Below are 18,555 nucleotides of genomic sequence, written 5' to 3'. Positions count from 1 at the left end.
ATATTTGAGAAATGTTATGTCACAGGTAGGATAACTTATCACTATAGAAAAATTCCTATTGACTTTGAATATCCGACATGAAGGCAATGTGCCCTCGTACAATTGCAACGGTACAAATGGAAACATTGATGCAATAAAGGTTCGAACAACAACAACTTCGTGTAATACGGAAGTTTGTCCGTCATGGAGTAGTTGGACAGTAATGACGTCATGCACACAAACATGTGGAACGGGATCTCGTACATTAGGTAGTTGGTGTACTTACATTGCATCCCCAAGTCTATTATGTGGTGGTAAGTTATTGGTGTTGTTTAACTGATTCAAGATTGATAAAACAGTTATAACTTACAAGCAGAAAATCAAAGTACGCGGTATCAAACGGAACCATGTAACACACAAACCTGTACAACTGCAAAAGTAACCACAACAACTACAACAGCAAGTAAGTTTCGTGATATTACAACCGTACATATATCACAAATCTTACAATTGAATAGGCACACAAATACCTACAACAACCACAGCCGAACCAGCTTCAACCACAACAACCCCGCTAGCTTGTAATTTATCAGGTAGCCAAGCACGTTTAACAACAGAAAACATTCCAACAACGAACCCAATTGATCAAACCACAAGCAACATAACAAAACTGGAACCCACAACAAAACCAAGTAATTTACATGTACAAAATTTCACGATGATTTACTATATAGTGTATGCTGGCCTGAGCGGCGTTCTGGTGATACTGCTTGTTGCACTGATTTGGACTTGCTGCATACTGCATAAAACAAGATCTGAAGTAAACAAATCTATCGCAAGGAAGGGACAAGTCAATCGGTAAATGATATGCTTGCATTGTAAAGCTCGAAGTATGTGCGCTAATACATAATTTATATTTCAGTGATGCAACAAAAAGTCATGTCACCAATACTGGTGTTATAAATTACAACAATGCCGAAATACAGGATGCGGAGGGATACATAATACCTAATTCACATAAGTAAGTTTTATCAATAACGTGTCGTTCTTTTAATACCTCGCAGACATAAATTGTATTTCAGTACTAACAAGCACTTTTAGCAGATTTAATGTTGAAGCTGAGTATATGGATATCAATCAATATTCTGGTAAGTTACCGAACCAAATTACGGTAATTAACATAAGTAAGTTAACATTTTTCCCCTGGTACAACATCAAGTATACAGGAGGTGCTAATATGACTTTACAATCATGGAAAGGCCAACAGAGAAAAACTTTTTGAGCCGAATATTAACAAGTATTGCAGCATAATTTTAGGTTCCGATGGTACTGAATTTTCGTAATTACCCAACTAATGTTTTGTACGATAAAAAAAAACAGTGACTGTGAAAGCATATAAATGCGTTAAAAGTACTCCAAAAGAACCATGTTTTTGTAAAATATACTTTGCGGTATTTCCTAATATTTGGTCACAATAACATAAGAGTCAACCATATATTTTTACCCACAGGTGGAGGTATCGGTAATGGAGGTGGAAGATACGAAGTTGTCTCTCTGCAGCATTTAAATAAAAAGTGACAAAGGATCCATGAAACAAAACCATTATCACATAGTGCGAATTGCTTCGTTGTAAAGTCTATGTTATAGTTTAACGGACTTAATATGTTTCTAACATCCATATGTATAATATATAAAAAAATATGCGCAGATACTAAATCGCAACACAATAAAAAAGGCTTTTGTAAAATTCAGCAAAAAAGGAAATCCCGTCCAAAAAAATGTTATTGTAGTAACGTCCAATGCATGCAAAAATTAAAGTACACCTATATTTATTGTGTACCGGAATACGATGGAATGCGTTTATTCGGACAAGCAACTGAATTTATCATCAGTTCCACGTAATCCAATGGTTTAATGATCGGTTTCTGATTAAACCTGTTAGTCATGAAGTTATAGACAACATAAACGTCACATACAACCATACTGGCAACGATTAAACTATTACTAACTAAATGTTACGTTAAAGTAGAGGCACTTCAACAGTGATAACAGAGTTAATACACATCGGAAAACAAAATGCACCTTTTCAAGGTTACGTTGTGATCCTTCATAAGCATGGGACGATTTGTTTTAAGTCGGGTTTTACTCAATATTATTTGATGCCAACTTCAATTTATCCCAAGGGTTCATATAAGTTAATTGATGCATTCACCTTAAAACAACAATGAAACATTTGGAAATTGAATGAAGCCCTAATTCATAATTCCACTGGGTATACGTTTTTATGTCTTCGCGACATTGTTGGGTGTGCCCGAATACTGCTGGTTTGGAAGTTTCGTTCCAAATACAATCATTACGTTCACATGTTCTGTAAACCTGTGCTTCCCAACCGGGACGTTCTTTATATTCACTCTGGTAATTTTTGTCTGCAATTCAACTTTGGTAAATGGTTTGCCGGTAATTTGTCCTTATATCAAGCGCACAAGTGTTTTATAACGATAATAATCCCCATCAAGAATTAGACAACAAGGCTAATCGCTGAATTAGTGGCAGTCGCTTATTGGTTTGCCGCCATTGGGTGCCGCTAGATATTTATAAATTCCGGAGAGGGACCGTAAGTTAAGATTGGAAACACTGCTTAAACCTTTAATGCGTTTTAGAGTATCACATTCAAATATTAAATCGATTATAAAATCTATAGCAAAAAAAAGTCAATGATCCGTGAACGCATACAAATCCCATTATTATTAACTATAGGAAAGTCGCCGACCCAATGCACTTAATTCAGGGTTGGTCGACGATCTGAAATGCGTGTGACACGGTCATAACAACTTTGCATAAAACTGAAGGTACAACAAGAATAATGACAACAAGCTGAATTATATTTGGGTGTTTATTTTCTAAAAATATATAGAAAGCCTTTATTGCTATATTTTACATTAGAGCTAATTACAGTATACGCTATATGTTTCCTAAATTTAAGTTGTATATGATTTTGAGGAATAATTTATTATTAGTTTAAAGCGCACATTTGCTTTTTCTTTAAAACATTTATTGGGCATTATGCGCCACTTGCTATAGTGCTACGCGCCATAGACTGGTCAACCGCCCTGATTTAGATGAATTAGTATTAGCAGTCCGGATAAGGATTGGGACGCTAAAACGAATTTTTAAAGACAAAGAGTTGTACTATTTCCAATTTTGACGGCATTATTACAATGTTGCCTGTCATATTAACGCTGTTTCAAACAACAGAATGAAACTGATTTTAACAAGGATATTAACGCGTAGATAGCAGCACATTCATGTCTTACTTTGAACCATACGTTGTTGCGTTGCTAAATATGTGCAATTACACAAAAAATAACAGTACAGCTGTATCGTATTAAAAATTACGGCCATATAACCAGGCCCAAGGAACATAATGTTGGAGTTGCCGTTACTTGTGTTTGTCGTGTTCAGGATACCTCGGATAGAAAAACACATTAAACCAAAAAAAAAAAACTTTAGACTATATTCAATGGATTAAACCACAGCAAACATATCAAACTTGGAACCAACAACAACATGAAGCAATTCACAAAAAAAAGATTTCCAATCACATACTAAATATAATGTTTTCCTCTTTTAGAAACTTATAACGCGTAAGGTGCCGGTACTGGATATTCACAGCAGTTGTAAGTTAGATGATGTGCATTGTTGGAATTGGACCAGATGAAATAAATATATTCATTGCGATGCTGTTCTAAATTTGCTGCAAATAATCGTACATTATATTTTTAACACTGATGCAAACAATCGGTTATTTGCAGTCAGATTCTTACAAACGGTCGGATTCACATTGAAGAAAACTAATGAGTGATTCTCAAAACTATGCTGCCAATTGCTTTCACTTAGTTAGAAGAAAATGTTGAAAATCTTGGGCGCCATTACATACTTAATGGAAACTCCAACGCAAATATGAATTGACGTGTATTCAAATCTGACATATCAGTAGTTTCTCAAATAAAGAGAAAAAGGCTACACATCACGTGACAAACGTGTGCACTAACATTCTCGTGTGTGTGTGTCATCATTTCTACCTCTAGCCATGGAAAGAAGGACAATATATGCAATTTTTGCAATTAGTATTTTGGTATCAGTTAAGGGACAAACTTGGAGTGAGTGGCAAAACTGCAGCAATGTAGAAGGATGTTTTCAAAAGAGAGAAAAACAGTGTGTTTTGAATGAGGTAAACACAAGCGGTTTATTGTGCGAAACATGGGATCCGTCTGATGCATACGAACAAAATGTCCAGGGAAGCTGTAGTAGTTCGACATGTACGGCAGCTACTTTGATATTGGTGAGCAAAACTACAATATTTGACTGCGAGATGCAAAAACCACAACGAGTACTGTATACTACGCATAGACACAAACCTGTTCTGGAGATTGTTATGACGCAAATAGAGGCGATACATACGAGTGTTCAAATCAAGCAGGATGCAATATAACTACTAAGTACAGATGTTACAACCAAGCATCGTGTTCCGGGTCATGGGCAATTTTGTCAACGAGTTGTTCAGAGCAATGCGGAGGAGGCGTAACTACGATACATGAGAAGTGTTATGTCACAGGTAGGATAACTTATCACTACAGAAAAATTCCTATTAACTTTTAATATCCGACATGAAGGCAATGTGCCCTCGTACAATTGCATCGGTACAAATGGAAACATTGATGCAATAAAAGTTCGAACAACAACTTCGTGTAATACGGAAGTTTGTCCGTCATGGAGTAGTTGGACAGAAATGACGTCATGCACACAAACATGTGGAACGGGATCTCGTACATTAAGTAGTTCGTGTACTTACAATGGATCCCCAAGTCTATTATGTGGTGGTAAGTTATTGGTGTTGTTTAACTGATTCAAGATTGATAAAACAGTTATAACTTACAAGCAGAAAACAAAAGTTCGCGGACTAAAACGGAACCATGTAACACACAAACCTGTACAACTGCAAAAGTAACCACAACAACTGTAACAGCGACTGCAGCAGCAAGTAAGTTTCGTTTAAGTTACAACCGTACATACATCACAAATCTTACAATCGAATAGCCACACAAACAACTCCCACAACCACCACACCAGCTACAACTACAAAAACCTCGCCAGCTACAACCACTACGGCATCAACAGTCACAACCACAACAAAGAACCCAAAAATATCATCTACATCAACAAAAGCAACACAACAAGTAGCAATACAAAGTGAGTTTTTTTGACAAAGGCAAGTTTTGCTACATAATGAATTGGATGTAATTTATCAGGTAGCCAAGCACGTTCAACAACAGAAAACATACCAACAACGAACCCCATTGATCAAACCACAAGCAACATTACAAAAATGGAACCCACAACAATACCAAGTAATTTACACAGATAAACTTTTTATAAGAACTTCAAATATATTTTATTCATATTTTAGAAACCAACACCACCGCAAAACCCATTCCTGTCGTTGATCCAAAGTTATACATGTACATTGGAATTGGAGCTGGAGGAGCAGTACTACTAATAATCATCATTGTGTTGCTTGTAATTTGCTGCAGAAAATCTACAAAAAAAACTACGACAGTATCTTCTGGAGTTTACAAGGAACTGGATCTACCCGACAATGTCTACCAAGAAACACAAGTTTATGAAAACCAACCGGACAACCCGTAAGCAACATCAGAGTTTTCGTCTTCCAATTCGTAACATAACATTGCTTCGTAGGCCGATGTATGCAACAGTTCAGAAAAGTCCAGCTAAATCGAAGGCAAAGCGCTCATCGACTAAACTATCTGGTATTAACTTTACTTAATTGTTTGTGTGGTGTATGCAACATGTTGATTTTGTTTATATTGTTCGTTTTCGTAGACAATTCTATCAATGAAAAAAAGGGAAATAGAATGAGAAAAGGGTAAGTTTTACACAAAAATCAGTTTGCGCATATTCTAAAAAGTGAAATTTCAGAAGCAACCACCTGACGGTGAAAAAGGCGTCGATAAGCAAGAAAGCATCACTCAAGGTTGAAACAGGTAACATTGTCGCATTCTTTGGTTAATCTAATCAAAAAAGGCCTACAAAACTTTTCTTCATTTAGAATTGCAAAATCAAAGCAACGCTGAAACGAGCAACTCAGTTTCAAAAAATATGATCGAAAATCCGTAAGTTTATTTGCTGAAGGAAGTTATTGTCAAGACACTTAACGCCGTATGTTTTGTTCTTTAGAGATGAAGGGTACGAACAAATTAAGCGCGCATCAGCCACATATGACAGCATATCAGGTATGATTTTTTGGTAACTCCAACACATTTGACAACGCTATAATAGGCAGAAGTTTATCAGACATGTAATTTTATTCAGATCAACCAAGGAAAGAGAGTCTTCTGGACAACAAGGGCAATGGGTATAATAGTGATATCCTAGTCATATACGTACATATGTGTATGTGACGCACACAAGGTTTTATTTACGCATCTGTCGGCCGAGGCAATATTACCTCATCGCCTTTCCTACGAGTATCCGGTTGACTAATGCAATTAGTCCTGGCGCATCTCTCGCACGCTCTGTGTACACAATGCATTCGAAATACGTACTAATCTGTATTGCGCAATATATTGCAGGACTCCAAGAGGCAGTGGCTCGCTTAATTTGGCCCCTTCAGGTACAGAAAACCACACTGCTTATTTTATTATTACACTCAGCGCTAGTGAATAACGTATTTTCCTTTGCAGAAGAAGACTTGACTCGCCTTAGTTACGCAATTATCGAAAACATTCACAACTCCAAAAAAGGTAATACCTTGACATCTTCTGGTCTACCCTCTGTGTAATCAAAACATACATAAAGTATGGCATAGTCTACTGAATGTAGTAACAAAATGTTCGCTCATTCCACAGGAGGAAAACAATTACAATTGCCAGAGGATTCCCAGATTACGTCATATCTGCCGATGAGCAGCATTAAACATTCCAACAAGAGCATCAAATTTAGGTATGATGGATAAACTATGGAGCTACCATGTAACTGTAGTCTGTTATTCATTAGACCGATTCGCATTTTCAGTATTTGGCCCGGTTTTAAAAAACACTTTTTTTTACAGGGACGAAGTAGAAGTTCACTCAGCAAGCGAAACCGACGACGAAGACTGGAATGGTGAGTTTGTCTGTGCGAAACCTTCATAGAGTTTGAGAATGTCTGCGTCCTATTATCTGTGTTTGTCTCTTTTTATTTTCTTGTAGAATCATGGTCGGACGACGACGAAGTAAACGAGATAGTTCCTGGACGCAAAACTATCAGAAAGAGCAGAAAAAGCAGAAGAGCTTCCCGAAAACCCAAACAAGACAACATGCAAATAACTTCGGTAAACAAATTGCAATGAAAGCACGGTTGTTATTGTGTCCTTAACAACCTTCTCAATCTGCAAACCTTACTTTTAGGAAGCTACACTTCAATTGCCACCACCTCCCGACTTTGATCCACCAGTGTTGACGGCATCACCCAACTCGCCAGGTCAAATGATCGCTGCACCCCCCAAAGCTCCACCGCGAAGTAGAGCAGCAAGGGTTTAGACTTGTATACGTTTTTGCATTGTGATCGAACATAATCGGTCGAGCCCCCGACCCATATAAATAGAAGAAAACCTGTTCGGAATTCGTGATCAGGGTTCAAAGCCCGCGTGTGATCAAAAAAATATATTGCGATCGAATGTAACTTAGGTTGTATATTGGAGTTTTTGCTTGATGATATTGTTACATTTGTACTTTGTATGTATAAATATGTATTGTAGCTGCGGTTTGTGTGATAACTTGTAACGCTATTGTGTTACGATTGGAACATGTTTTTAAACAACAAAAATAAAATGTATTAAAAATACTAATATGAAACATATTTCTTGTAAACTTTGTAAACTTTCCAGTCATCCTTGAGTCAAATTATGTTATGGGAAAAAAGCGTGAGAACAGACAAAGTTAGTGTGAAGTGAAGTGGTATTATATGATATGGATCAGATTAAACAAGTTTGTGTCTGTAAACAAGCTTGCATGATATCAACATGACGCATTTCTTTTGTGAAGCAATTACATGAATGGATTGCTTTTCCGGCTTGGTGCGGACCCAGCAGACACACGACGTCATACCGACGTCGAATCGAAGTCGAAATGCGGTCACGACGTCGATTCGACCAATTTTGATTTTCGGTCCCCGCCTTTCCAAAATATCTACTTCATTCAGACGTCCAATATTAGTACATCTCAGACCAAAATTTAAAGTCCATGTTTTTACGTCTTTTAGACATACATATTTGGTAGAAATACTGACCAAAGTGACATGTCCAATTTTTGGGCATTATTGTACGTCGTATGGCGGTCTAAATAGCAACAATTTTCCGTCGGTCAGAAAGTTTCATAATTTCGACGTCCAACGACGTAGATTTACTCGTCGAATATCGACGTTCGCATTTAGTCACTTACAGTACGTCCAAAAACAGTCTTAATTTGGTATATTTTTTAGTCAGTCATTTAAGAACTATTTATCGACGTATACATAATTGTTCATCTCTGTACGTCGCGAAACAGTCCATTTTTGGTACATTTTCCGTCGGCCAAGTTAAAACTAGCTATCGACGTCCAAAGACGTAGAAACCTTAATTGATTATCGACATTAATTTTGTTCATTTCCAGTTTCAACATTAAGTCATGTATTGATTTTTCAAACAACATTTTCTCACTTACAGCATGTTTAAAAAGGCTAGTGGCGCACAATGTTTATTTTTGCGAATTTAATAAATTTATCAAAACGCAGTCGCCGGCCCTTGTTACCGCTGTTACCCACTTTGTTATCGACGCAGTCATGATGAAAATCGTTAGATGCGTGATGTGGTATTCGCCATTTCCCACCGACTTGTCTCAAGTTTGAATTTATTTTTGGCGTGCCGCCGACTTCTTCCACCCGCGCACAAAATCGTTGACGTAAAATATTTCCCGCGCAAATCGCATGGAATGCGGAAAAGGGAGAGACGAGAGACAGAAACTTGGCAAGACGCATGTGAGTTTGAATCGACGTTTCTTGTTACTGTTATTCTTGCAGTTAAAGTTTCCTGCGCTTTCTGTACACTTAAACATGGCGTATTGGAGGCGATATAGAAGATTAAATAAAGCTGTCGATGCTATGTTTGCACCATCGTCAAGTGATAGTGACTGTTTGCCAGAAAAAGATACGTGTTATGAACGTGTTCGCGCTGTGGAATTACAGGAAAATACACATGATGATGGCAGTCAAGCTAGTTCAGATATGGATATGGATATTGATTTCTACTACAAGAGTGACTCCTTAACTAAGTGCACTGGAATAAAGTTAATAAAATTTTGAACAGGTAATCACAATTTAAATTTTTTTTGTGACAGGTTAAAAAGTTATTGAAATTGTGTTGCTTGAAAAGTAACAGTAGTGTGTGTGGGGAGTAGACTTTTCACCATGGTAATCTTCTTTTTTAGGATGTTTACGACTGCTCTGATGACAAACATGAACATGCAAGGAGGGCATGGAAAAATAGCATTCACCAAATCTCCATTATTTAAAGTTGTACTCGGTGAGTTTTGTGTGCTTCTTGTGTCTTGTTATTTATCTGTCCCCTTCCTGAAGGATACATATAGTTTGTACTTGTTGTTTACCTGTTGCTGCCTTGGGGTTGCTTCAGGGGGGACAAATGATTACGAAAAAGATATTATGTTATCCTAAAGAACTGTTTGCTACTAAACATCTGGATAATTACTTTTTTAAATATTTTGTTACAGAAGCAGTGAGGGAATTGTATCCCGATCTAAAAGAAATTGATTATTCCATGTGGGAGATTACCTGAAGCGTGCGCCCGGGAGAAAAGGAGGTCGCCCGTCCTCCAGCCCAAGCACCTCTGCCTAAATTCTTCCAAACCTTTCTTTGCGTTCTTTTTTTTTATTAAACTTGTTTTCAGCTTTAACATCGTGGGCTATTTGACGCCTTATACAGGCTAAAAATGTACGTCGTCAGGCAAGAACAGGCGTATTTTAGATGCGAATTTACAACCAAATATCGACGCAACGAACATATTTGGACGTTAATAGGACGTCCAGCTAACCACGTCTGATTAGGGTCCGGTTTTGACGTCTTTTGAATTTGCACTTTCTACCAAAAACTGCACCAGATTTCGACCACTGATAAAAAAGGAACATATTTGGACGTAAATACGACGTCCAGCTAACCACGTCTGATTAGAGTCCGGTTTCGACGTCTTTTGAATTTGCACTTTCTACCAAAAACTGTACCAGATTTCGACCACTGGTCGGGACTACAATTTGACGTCTATACGACGTACTTTTGTCTGCTGGGGAGATTGCAAGTCACACATATGTGATGTCACATACACGCATTAGTTAATCCCCAGGTATATCCTGTTGTTTACAATGCCACGTTGAAACATTTTTCGAAATTCTTGTTCCAAGTGCGAAAATTCATAACGATTCGTGCGGTTTATCGCAGAATAAAAACAATTCCATTTTTCTTTCCGATTACCGCCTTCATAACGATTCATACGCATGACATTCCTTTTTACAATCAGACAATACAGGCAGCAACAACCAAACTAGTGGCTGGTACGCCAAAAAATTAAAGGAGATTTCAAACCAGTACAGTTAAGATTATCCTTCTAATCTGTTGTATAACTGTTGGTTGTGTATAGTATACAAAGACTCTATTTGCATAAAAAAATTACTGCTGACTAAACAGATTACAACGAAAAAATGGATTTTAAATCGTTCTAAATATTTTGCACGCAAATGGTTAGTTTGAAAAAGTAAGTTAAATGGACAAAAACTATTGACAGTTTTGCAATAGCCGACGATGTCATAATAACAAACCAAGACACCACCACATATAATGTAAATACAAAGACAAGGATCCTATAGCTGCAACATTTGTATCAAAATAATGAATGGCAGCCTATGTATCTAAAATATATATTTACTAAAACTTTGCCACAAATGTACTGTACGTGTAAATAACTCCACATAGAGTAATTGAAATGAAGTACAGGAAATATTCTGTAGCACCTATTGTGCCTGAAATAGTAGAGAAATTGTCAGAACACCATATTCAATTTTTTACAAAATAAAACACAACTTTCACATACCTCAAGATCAATCCTGTTGAATTCATCAAAGCATGCCCATGCACCAGATTGTGCTAGACCCTTGAAGAACTTCCCCATCGCTTTGTAGTCAAGGCCATCAGAGCAGTTGAACACCACACACTGTTTGGCAACAGCCTTTGCCAAGTCTTTGCATGTTTCGGTCTTGCCTGTTCCCGCTGGTCCTTCTGGAGCCCCACCAAGATTGAGCTGCAAAGCTCCCATTAGGGTCCTTAATAAAAGTGTAATGTGTAATTTCATACATTTCATCATGAATATCACAAATTGCAAAATTGTAGGCTTTTGTACCATTTACATGTTCATTAAAGACAGGACAATTGATTAAAACTAGTATATATGTTACATATAGTATACAGTACACTGTACTTAATTGGTATGTTTGTTCTGTATGAGTATATATAATTGCATAGACAAATTCATTTATTTTTTGCCTTAGTCACAACAGAAAACAACTTTGCATGTGCTATACTTACATTTTAATGTTAAGCTGTATGCTGTATTGATTTAAAACAACCAAGTGCCACTTTTAGATATCAACAATATTATGTGTTATTTATTCCTTCCCACAAACAACTAAGGTAGTGGTCTAAACTATGAATGTTGTTCAATTCATGAAATGTGCAAGAACACCAAGAATGAAGCATCTGGCATAATGTAATAAATCAAAAAAGCATTAAAACCTGTAGCATCTCTCAGTTAGTGGAGTGATGACTAGTCTTCCTGTGTTTCCAAGATATTCATAATCATACGGAACAGTAGTGGAAATCATGCGAACCACAACCGAATCTTCCTCCCAGTAATATCGCATCTGGGCAATCCAGTTAAAATCTCGGACGTTACTGACATCATCGTCAGATAGTTGTGCGACAACGTCGCGAGCTGTACCAAATGAATTTGTACTGACATAAGTTTTGAGTAATGTTAAATCAATAAATGTTGCTAGAAATACATATGTTGGTGTACTGCAAAGATATTGTGATTTTGAGAATGTGGAATAAGTACACTATCTTTCCCTATGGAGAACAAAGGCAAATGCTTTGTTTCATTGAAGAAGTTTCAGACAGATATGCCCACAAAACTAGACTTGAGACCTAATGGTTCAAACAGTGTGCACAACTGTCTTCACCTCTCAATGATTGTTATGACTCTTTGCTTACACACAGACACATTGCAAATTTAAATCAAAGGCAAACAATTGGTGTCGCTCTGTCTGAAACACAATGAGTGCGAAACTTTTGAACTGAAATTCCCGCCATTATATAAATCCCATGACCGTACGCCACCCCTGACTTTAAATTCGTTTTAAACCTTTCGCTGAAAGGTTTTATATGTTATATTATTATTATAAACGTTTCAACAGATAAAAAAAACAGAAACTAATTAAACATATATACCGTGAACGTCAATAGTAACAAGAGCACCAAGGGTAACACGGTTCATCTTGCTCAGCTTGCCCCGAACCAATTGAATAATGTCATCAATATGGCGGTGACAGACATCAAGGTAGTTTCGAAGACCACCCTCTTCTGGTATCGCCTACGCAGTAAAATATAAACCATGAAGTTTTTTTGTGAAATCCAGCATTGAGCACAAAAAAGCGCACAGCTTTTGGAGTTGCCTGACTGCATTAACTTTTGTATGCTTGATACACATACCGCCATGTATGTCGAAAATGCATTTTTTTTCTGCAGCGTTGACAGCGGGTTGAGCAAGTAATGGCTTTTTTAACTGTGGGAATGTTGACTCACACAGGAAAAGAAAGCCATAAAGAGCTCGGACACCCAAATTCGCTTTTTCCTTGAAATCTAAAGTACAATATCAAAAATGTTTGCTTTCTGCGTGCTAACTAATCAACCTCCACAAAGCGTTGACCAAATCTATCATTCTGTAAACAGCACTGCACATACAGCCAAACGTAGACCTAAATGGATGAATTGGCGGATATGCGAAAAACGTTTCTTTTATGACTGCATGGAAAACTATTTAGGTTTAGCTGACGCCTGACCACGGTACGCGTTTCTATCTAAAAATCTACCCAGTCCTGACTTCACTGCTTCTATCATGACATTTCCATACTGAATTGGTTTAAGCTACTCATTAATTATGTACATCACATGATATAATCATGTCCACAAAAGCGAAGGAATATCTAGTGACATTCACGCATGCCCTACTTACCTGTGTTACTTCAGCCGTCCAGTAAATGCTGCTCGTAGCCAATACCACCTGACCCGGCCAACTAAGACACCAGTGTTTAAAGGGAATTTGTGGGTACGATTCTACAGCGTGTTGCATGGCTTCCCGTATGCTGATCTTCATGTCTTGTTCAACCTATAAAAGATACAGAAATGTCAACGTACAAACGACAAATTGATGAAATGTTGTTTTTAGTATTTCGAATAAGATATATCAGAAAGACGATGAGAGCGCCGGTAACGGTGTATGACATCATAACTGCGTGAGAGCATTGAACTCACACAGGAATGAAAAAGCCATTTTCCGTCAAACGGCAAATTCAAAGGAATGATTTTATTTACTTCTTGGATACGTTAACTGATTTCAAAATTGTTGAAATGATGATAGAAGTCTTGATATTCACCTCGTATAGCCATTTCTCCACTAAGCCGCGGGCATCGGCTGGCTTTATGACGTCTGTCAGATCGACAATTTCGTCTTCGGCCGATTGCATGGCAATAATCTGCTTGTCCTCGGTGAAGACCAGCCGAGCAATGCCTTCAAAACACTTCTTGAGATGCGGTTGAACACGCAAGGGATCTTTGGTCTCGGAAAGTATTTCCAGAAGTTCGTCGTTCGAAAGGAAAAAGAATCTGAAACAAAATAAAAAAACACATGCTATATCGCTGCATTTTTTTGTGATAATACATTTTCGGTGATTTAAGCGCGTTTGGCTGATATAGGCCGTTGTCCAGCCATGCCTTTATCTAAGATTGTTGCTTACTTTAAGGGTGTGTTATTAATTACATCAGGATGATGACTTTTATAGAGGCGTACAGCGATAAGTTGTGTGTTTGGCGACACTGGCCCTTCTAAAAATATCCATTACACTCTTTCTTCAAACTAAAAATCCGCATTTGATGAAAAAAAGCACGATTAGAAGAGAAAACTAATCACTCACGTCGAAAATAGCATGTTTCTTGCAGAAACGTTTGTATTTAACAATAGCCCCAAAAATGTGGTAAAATGACTAATATTATCAAACTTCGTCTAAAAACAGCACGCTTATTTTGTGGAAGAGGTCAATGGAAACCCTGAAGATAGGTGATATTTTTGACGTGTATTTGTAGCATATTTTTGTAGTTAATTTGGTGGACAATCAAAATGGTGGCAAAATCGCTGAAGTTGGGTGTAGGTTTGTGTCTTTTGGCGTAAGGCAAAGGAATTACGGGACACGTTACCTTGGAAAGTAAACTCGCTTCTTCTCGAGATAGTCGTTAAGACCTTTCTGTATATTTTCGAGAAGAGCTTGAGACTGTTGTAATTTCTCGAGCATCCCCGGTTGTGACAAAACCACCATTGCTTTCGTGTCTTCGGCTGCCCGCTTCATGATAGCCTTGTAATGCGAATCCACCTAACACAACAGACAAGTTAATATAAACGCACAAGTACATGGTAGTATTAACATCGGTCATAGTTTTTTATATTATTAATCCAATTTTTTTATCACACGATACTGTCAACAAAAAGGTGCTGCAAACTTATGGTCATTTTCAGATCGCACAGCAACTTAATTTTAAAACTTAAACACGAGGAAATGCGTAAAAGCTCAGTAACCTGGGTAAACATTTTTCCTTCAACAGGGATTTGATTTCGAATATCTTCGGATCCGAATATCGGTTCCAAATACATCCACGCCGCCTGAACCACCAACCAACTGTCGATTATATCTCTGGCGCGTTGCTAAAAAACAAAAAAACGAGTTACTACTCCATAATTTTTCCAAGTACATGCAATATTATTAACTAAAGATATTTTCACTATTTGAATTTCAAACTGCCGATTGGAATGTTAAAATGCATTTGAAGTTGTTTATCTTTTATCGGTAGCATTATATAAATAAATTTTAGGGGGTTCCATTATCAATCTAACAAAGCTGTGTTAGGGCTTCTGATAAAAACATCACTAACCAGTTTGTTTTCCCATTCATCAATCTCGCCGACAAACGGTTGAATGAAGGGAGAACCTTTCATGGTGTGGGTCTTCACAACGTGATCGTCCAACAACATCTGAATATCGTCGACCGCCGAAAGAATTTTCAACTCGGTATCGCGATACGGTACAAGTGCGAAATCGACGCTTTCCCAATCGGTTTTCATCTTTACTAGCGCCTGTGCGATGAAGAAAAGGCATAAACGGATTTGTTTGAAAACTGTATTATATACCGCAATGCTTAAAGGTACACGGAGCGGTGCATATGGGAACCGATCGCAAGCTGGCACCAGTGCCCGAGGATCGACTAGAGGAGGTACGTGGTACAGGGAAGAACCTGTTGACGATTGCATCGATACGAGACATATCGTTAAGACCGCAAATCTAATTAGGCGAAAATTCAATAAAATGTACACGTACTTTTTAACGAGAATGGTAAATACGTTGTGCGACAAAGTTTTTTGCAAATTTAAAGCAATACAAATCCTTTGAAGAGGAAAATACAGATCCTTTAAAAAAGGAATGTATTATCTTATCGCAAGTGCTGTAATCGAATGCAAATGTTATAATTGACAGATACGTGATGTGTCTGGTTCGAGAAAAATAACCGCAAAGACGGGCAATCTTCGGCTTGCGGCGATTTTTGTCCTGCACAACGGTCAAAATTCCCAGTATACGCTGCGCATTTCAGTAACGTACTCAAAAATAATTGATGTCAAATTACACACAGCGTTTTAATTTCCAACAGAAGAAGGGATTTTTGCCTGTTAACTATACTCTGGCAAACCTTGCTCTGCCACTGCCGGAGGGCTGATAATTACAAACCTCATATAAGCTGTTCAATCAGCTTTATCGCCAGTGGAACTTGGTCAATACATTCATATCGAAATTTTTGACGTTGAATAAAAAATGCAGTAATAAACAGTTTGTCTGCATTTTTGAGTGTCGGTGTACCAACAGAGTTTCAAATCGGGCAATAAATCAAAACTTAAATTTTTTCTGTGTAATAAGCGGTTGGAAGCTAACATTTATTTAACCGCAAAAAATTATGCTAATACATTATTAGAGCAGATACTCCTGCCATATGTTCGTGTTTTTCAATTACGCGTTAGTTAGAAGCGACCTCTTTACCTTTTCAAGTGCGTATTCCTTTCTTGCCTGGTTGCTAATCATGGTCAGGTCACCTAAATGTTTTTCCAGTTTACGTCCCAAAACTTCACTCAAAGGTGTGTCTTCTTCTGGCGTAATGGAAAATCCAACCTATGTGGACATAAGAGCACATTTTTGAAGATTCTGAGTATGCGTTTGAGCATACCTACGGTTACAAGTGACAACAATATTTCAAAATTTACCACTCGTATCATGTACAGATGACTTTAAAATACCTTTTCTGACATAAGATCCCAATGTCTCTCCTTAATGCCCGGATTACACAGTGCGTTAATGAGAGGCATGTTGATGCGAAATTTCTCAAGCTTGTTTTTAATTGTAGCGGCAGCTTTAAGTGGGCCCATAAGGTCAGGATGCTGAAAGCGTTTCGTCAGTTTGTAGCTTGTTTTCCACAAGTCCTGCACCTTTATCACAAAATAGGGTTATGTTACATATTTAACCGATTTATAAGATTCCAGCGTTAAGTTTTAGATTGCAAGGATGACTTAACATATGAATGCTATTTTAGGTTTTTGTCCCACAGATATATTGACAATCTGCACAGATCCACAAAACGCAGTAATATAAGAGGAAGAAACGGTTTTATTCATACTTTGTTGTTACTTAAAGCTAAGCGTTTTACGCACGTGGAAAAGTGTATTGACGCATTCGCATCAAAAACAAACTTTTTGAAAGTTACAACGTTGACAAAGTTGTGGCACGAATTAAACATTTTTCGAATCCACGAGAGCCACCCTCATTGTGACCGAAAGCAACCTAAAAATCGCAGTTCTCCAATTTCCTTTTTTCATGTTTTGAAACCCCTTACCACTTCCTCCACGACCTCCGCGTTGACCTGCAGCAGTGGTCCGTTCATCCACTTGTCGTAATTTTTGTTAAAAGCTACCACGTTTCGCCACAACCGCTCGAAGGGTTCTTTCTTTACAATTAGTTCCTGGATCTGGGGGTAAGGACTCACGTGACCAACATCGAGAAGAATTTGTTCACGATTTATTTGTTGTTTCTGTGAAGAATAAACAAAACTTCAAAGTATGTCTACTCAGCTGTGAACCTGTGATCTCTTAGCTTTGCATGTTTTGGGGGCTTTCATTTATATGATACACATCAACACTTGTATCTGTACGACGTTACCAGCCAGGGCCCATGATAGAAAAAAATTGTGCCGGTGCGAGTACTTTTTTGGAAGTTATCTGTGAAAGCCAACCTTTACGATAGAAAAATCCTTTAGTTTTAAAGCAAACAATGGTGTTCGTTGGCCCCTTGTGCTATACATGGCCCCCTAGAGTCGTATTAGCCCTGGTGTGCCCCCCTCTTGCGGGGCCTCCCACCATGTACGTCTTAGCAGCCTACAGAAAATCGGTTCATTCCCATCAATCGGAAACCTGTTGACACTTAATATGGCATAAAATCCCGCCCACCATGCGTCTCTCATATTAAATTACTATCATACTTCCTCTATGAAGCCATTAATCCTGGCCTGAATATCATCCAGTGCGTCGACGTAGCGTTGAGCCTCGGCCATCCTTTCCTTTCTCTGGAACTCTTTGACGAGATCTGCAACCTCGACAAGTCTCTTCTCCAGGTCTGTCTGCCACATCCTTAGCTTGCTCACTTTGACGTCGTGTTCTTTCTGCAATCTCTGCTCACTGAAACACAAAATAGGGAAGAAAATTAGGGGTTTCTTGGTGAAATCAACCTTTAACACTTCTTTGCGTGGACAGATGAAGAAATTACAAAATCAATAAAAATAAAATAAACAGGGATTTACGACCAAAGACGAACTTAAGCAAGTAATTTTGTGTGGCGATGTGTCAGTATGCCGATATGGCGCAATAAAAGAGAAAAGAGTCAGTCAAGACGCGGTAACGTTAGCACCTTTTTGTTGTATATAAGAATGGTAGAAAATTACATTTGCTGTGGCGAGAATATGGAAACATTTTTACCAGATATCGTTAAACGTCATAAGCCTAATTTCCCCTGCATCAAGATATATGGGTTCAGCGATTAAATAAAAAATGTATTACTATTAC

General features: G+C 37.8%; 2 protein-coding genes across 9 annotated transcripts in view; one reads left to right on the top strand and one right to left on the bottom strand.

The window, feature by feature from the left end:
* The window catches only part of LOC145901344 (dynein axonemal heavy chain 3-like), a 94,979-nt gene that overhangs the window by 64,677 nt on the left and 11,747 nt on the right, over positions 1 to 18,555 (bottom strand). For all 8 annotated transcript variants that reach the window (XM_082988979.1, XM_082988983.1, XM_082988981.1 and 5 more), the window contains 12 exons: positions 17,976 to 18,171; positions 17,334 to 17,528; positions 16,741 to 16,929; positions 16,487 to 16,615; positions 15,334 to 15,534; positions 14,981 to 15,106; positions 14,605 to 14,777; positions 13,788 to 14,016; positions 13,367 to 13,519; positions 12,583 to 12,724; positions 11,869 to 12,067; positions 11,171 to 11,399 (listed from right to left, as the gene is read on the bottom strand). In XM_082988979.1, coding sequence (XP_082845105.1) covers positions 11,171 to 11,399; positions 11,869 to 12,067; positions 12,583 to 12,724; positions 13,367 to 13,519; positions 13,788 to 14,016; positions 14,605 to 14,777; positions 14,981 to 15,106; positions 15,334 to 15,534; positions 16,487 to 16,615; positions 16,741 to 16,929; positions 17,334 to 17,528; positions 17,976 to 18,171 — 2,161 coding nt within the window. The remainder of the gene's footprint in view (positions 1 to 11,170; positions 11,400 to 11,868; positions 12,068 to 12,582; positions 12,725 to 13,366; positions 13,520 to 13,787; positions 14,017 to 14,604; positions 14,778 to 14,980; positions 15,107 to 15,333; positions 15,535 to 16,486; positions 16,616 to 16,740; positions 16,930 to 17,333; positions 17,529 to 17,975; positions 18,172 to 18,555) is intronic.
* On the top strand, positions 4,491 to 7,627 carry LOC145901364 (uncharacterized). The gene is made up of 18 exons (XM_082989015.1): positions 4,491 to 4,594; positions 4,653 to 4,859; positions 4,922 to 5,020; positions 5,077 to 5,229; positions 5,289 to 5,387; positions 5,447 to 5,681; positions 5,737 to 5,807; positions 5,881 to 5,923; positions 5,977 to 6,041; positions 6,107 to 6,170; positions 6,235 to 6,290; positions 6,370 to 6,412; positions 6,630 to 6,670; positions 6,741 to 6,800; positions 6,906 to 6,999; positions 7,109 to 7,161; positions 7,248 to 7,369; positions 7,446 to 7,627. Exons 2-18 carry the CDS (start codon positions 4,769 to 4,771, stop codon positions 7,575 to 7,577), a joined length of 1,521 nt encoding a protein of 506 aa, XP_082845141.1. The 5' UTR covers positions 4,491 to 4,594; positions 4,653 to 4,768; the 3' UTR covers positions 7,578 to 7,627.

Source organism: Ascidia mentula, chromosome 5 (assembly GCF_947561715.1).
Source record: "Ascidia mentula chromosome 5, kaAscMent1.1, whole genome shotgun sequence".
Classification (NCBI taxonomy): domain Eukaryota; kingdom Metazoa; phylum Chordata; class Ascidiacea; order Phlebobranchia; family Ascidiidae; genus Ascidia; species Ascidia mentula.
This window is presented reverse-complemented; position numbering and strand designations above follow the sequence as displayed.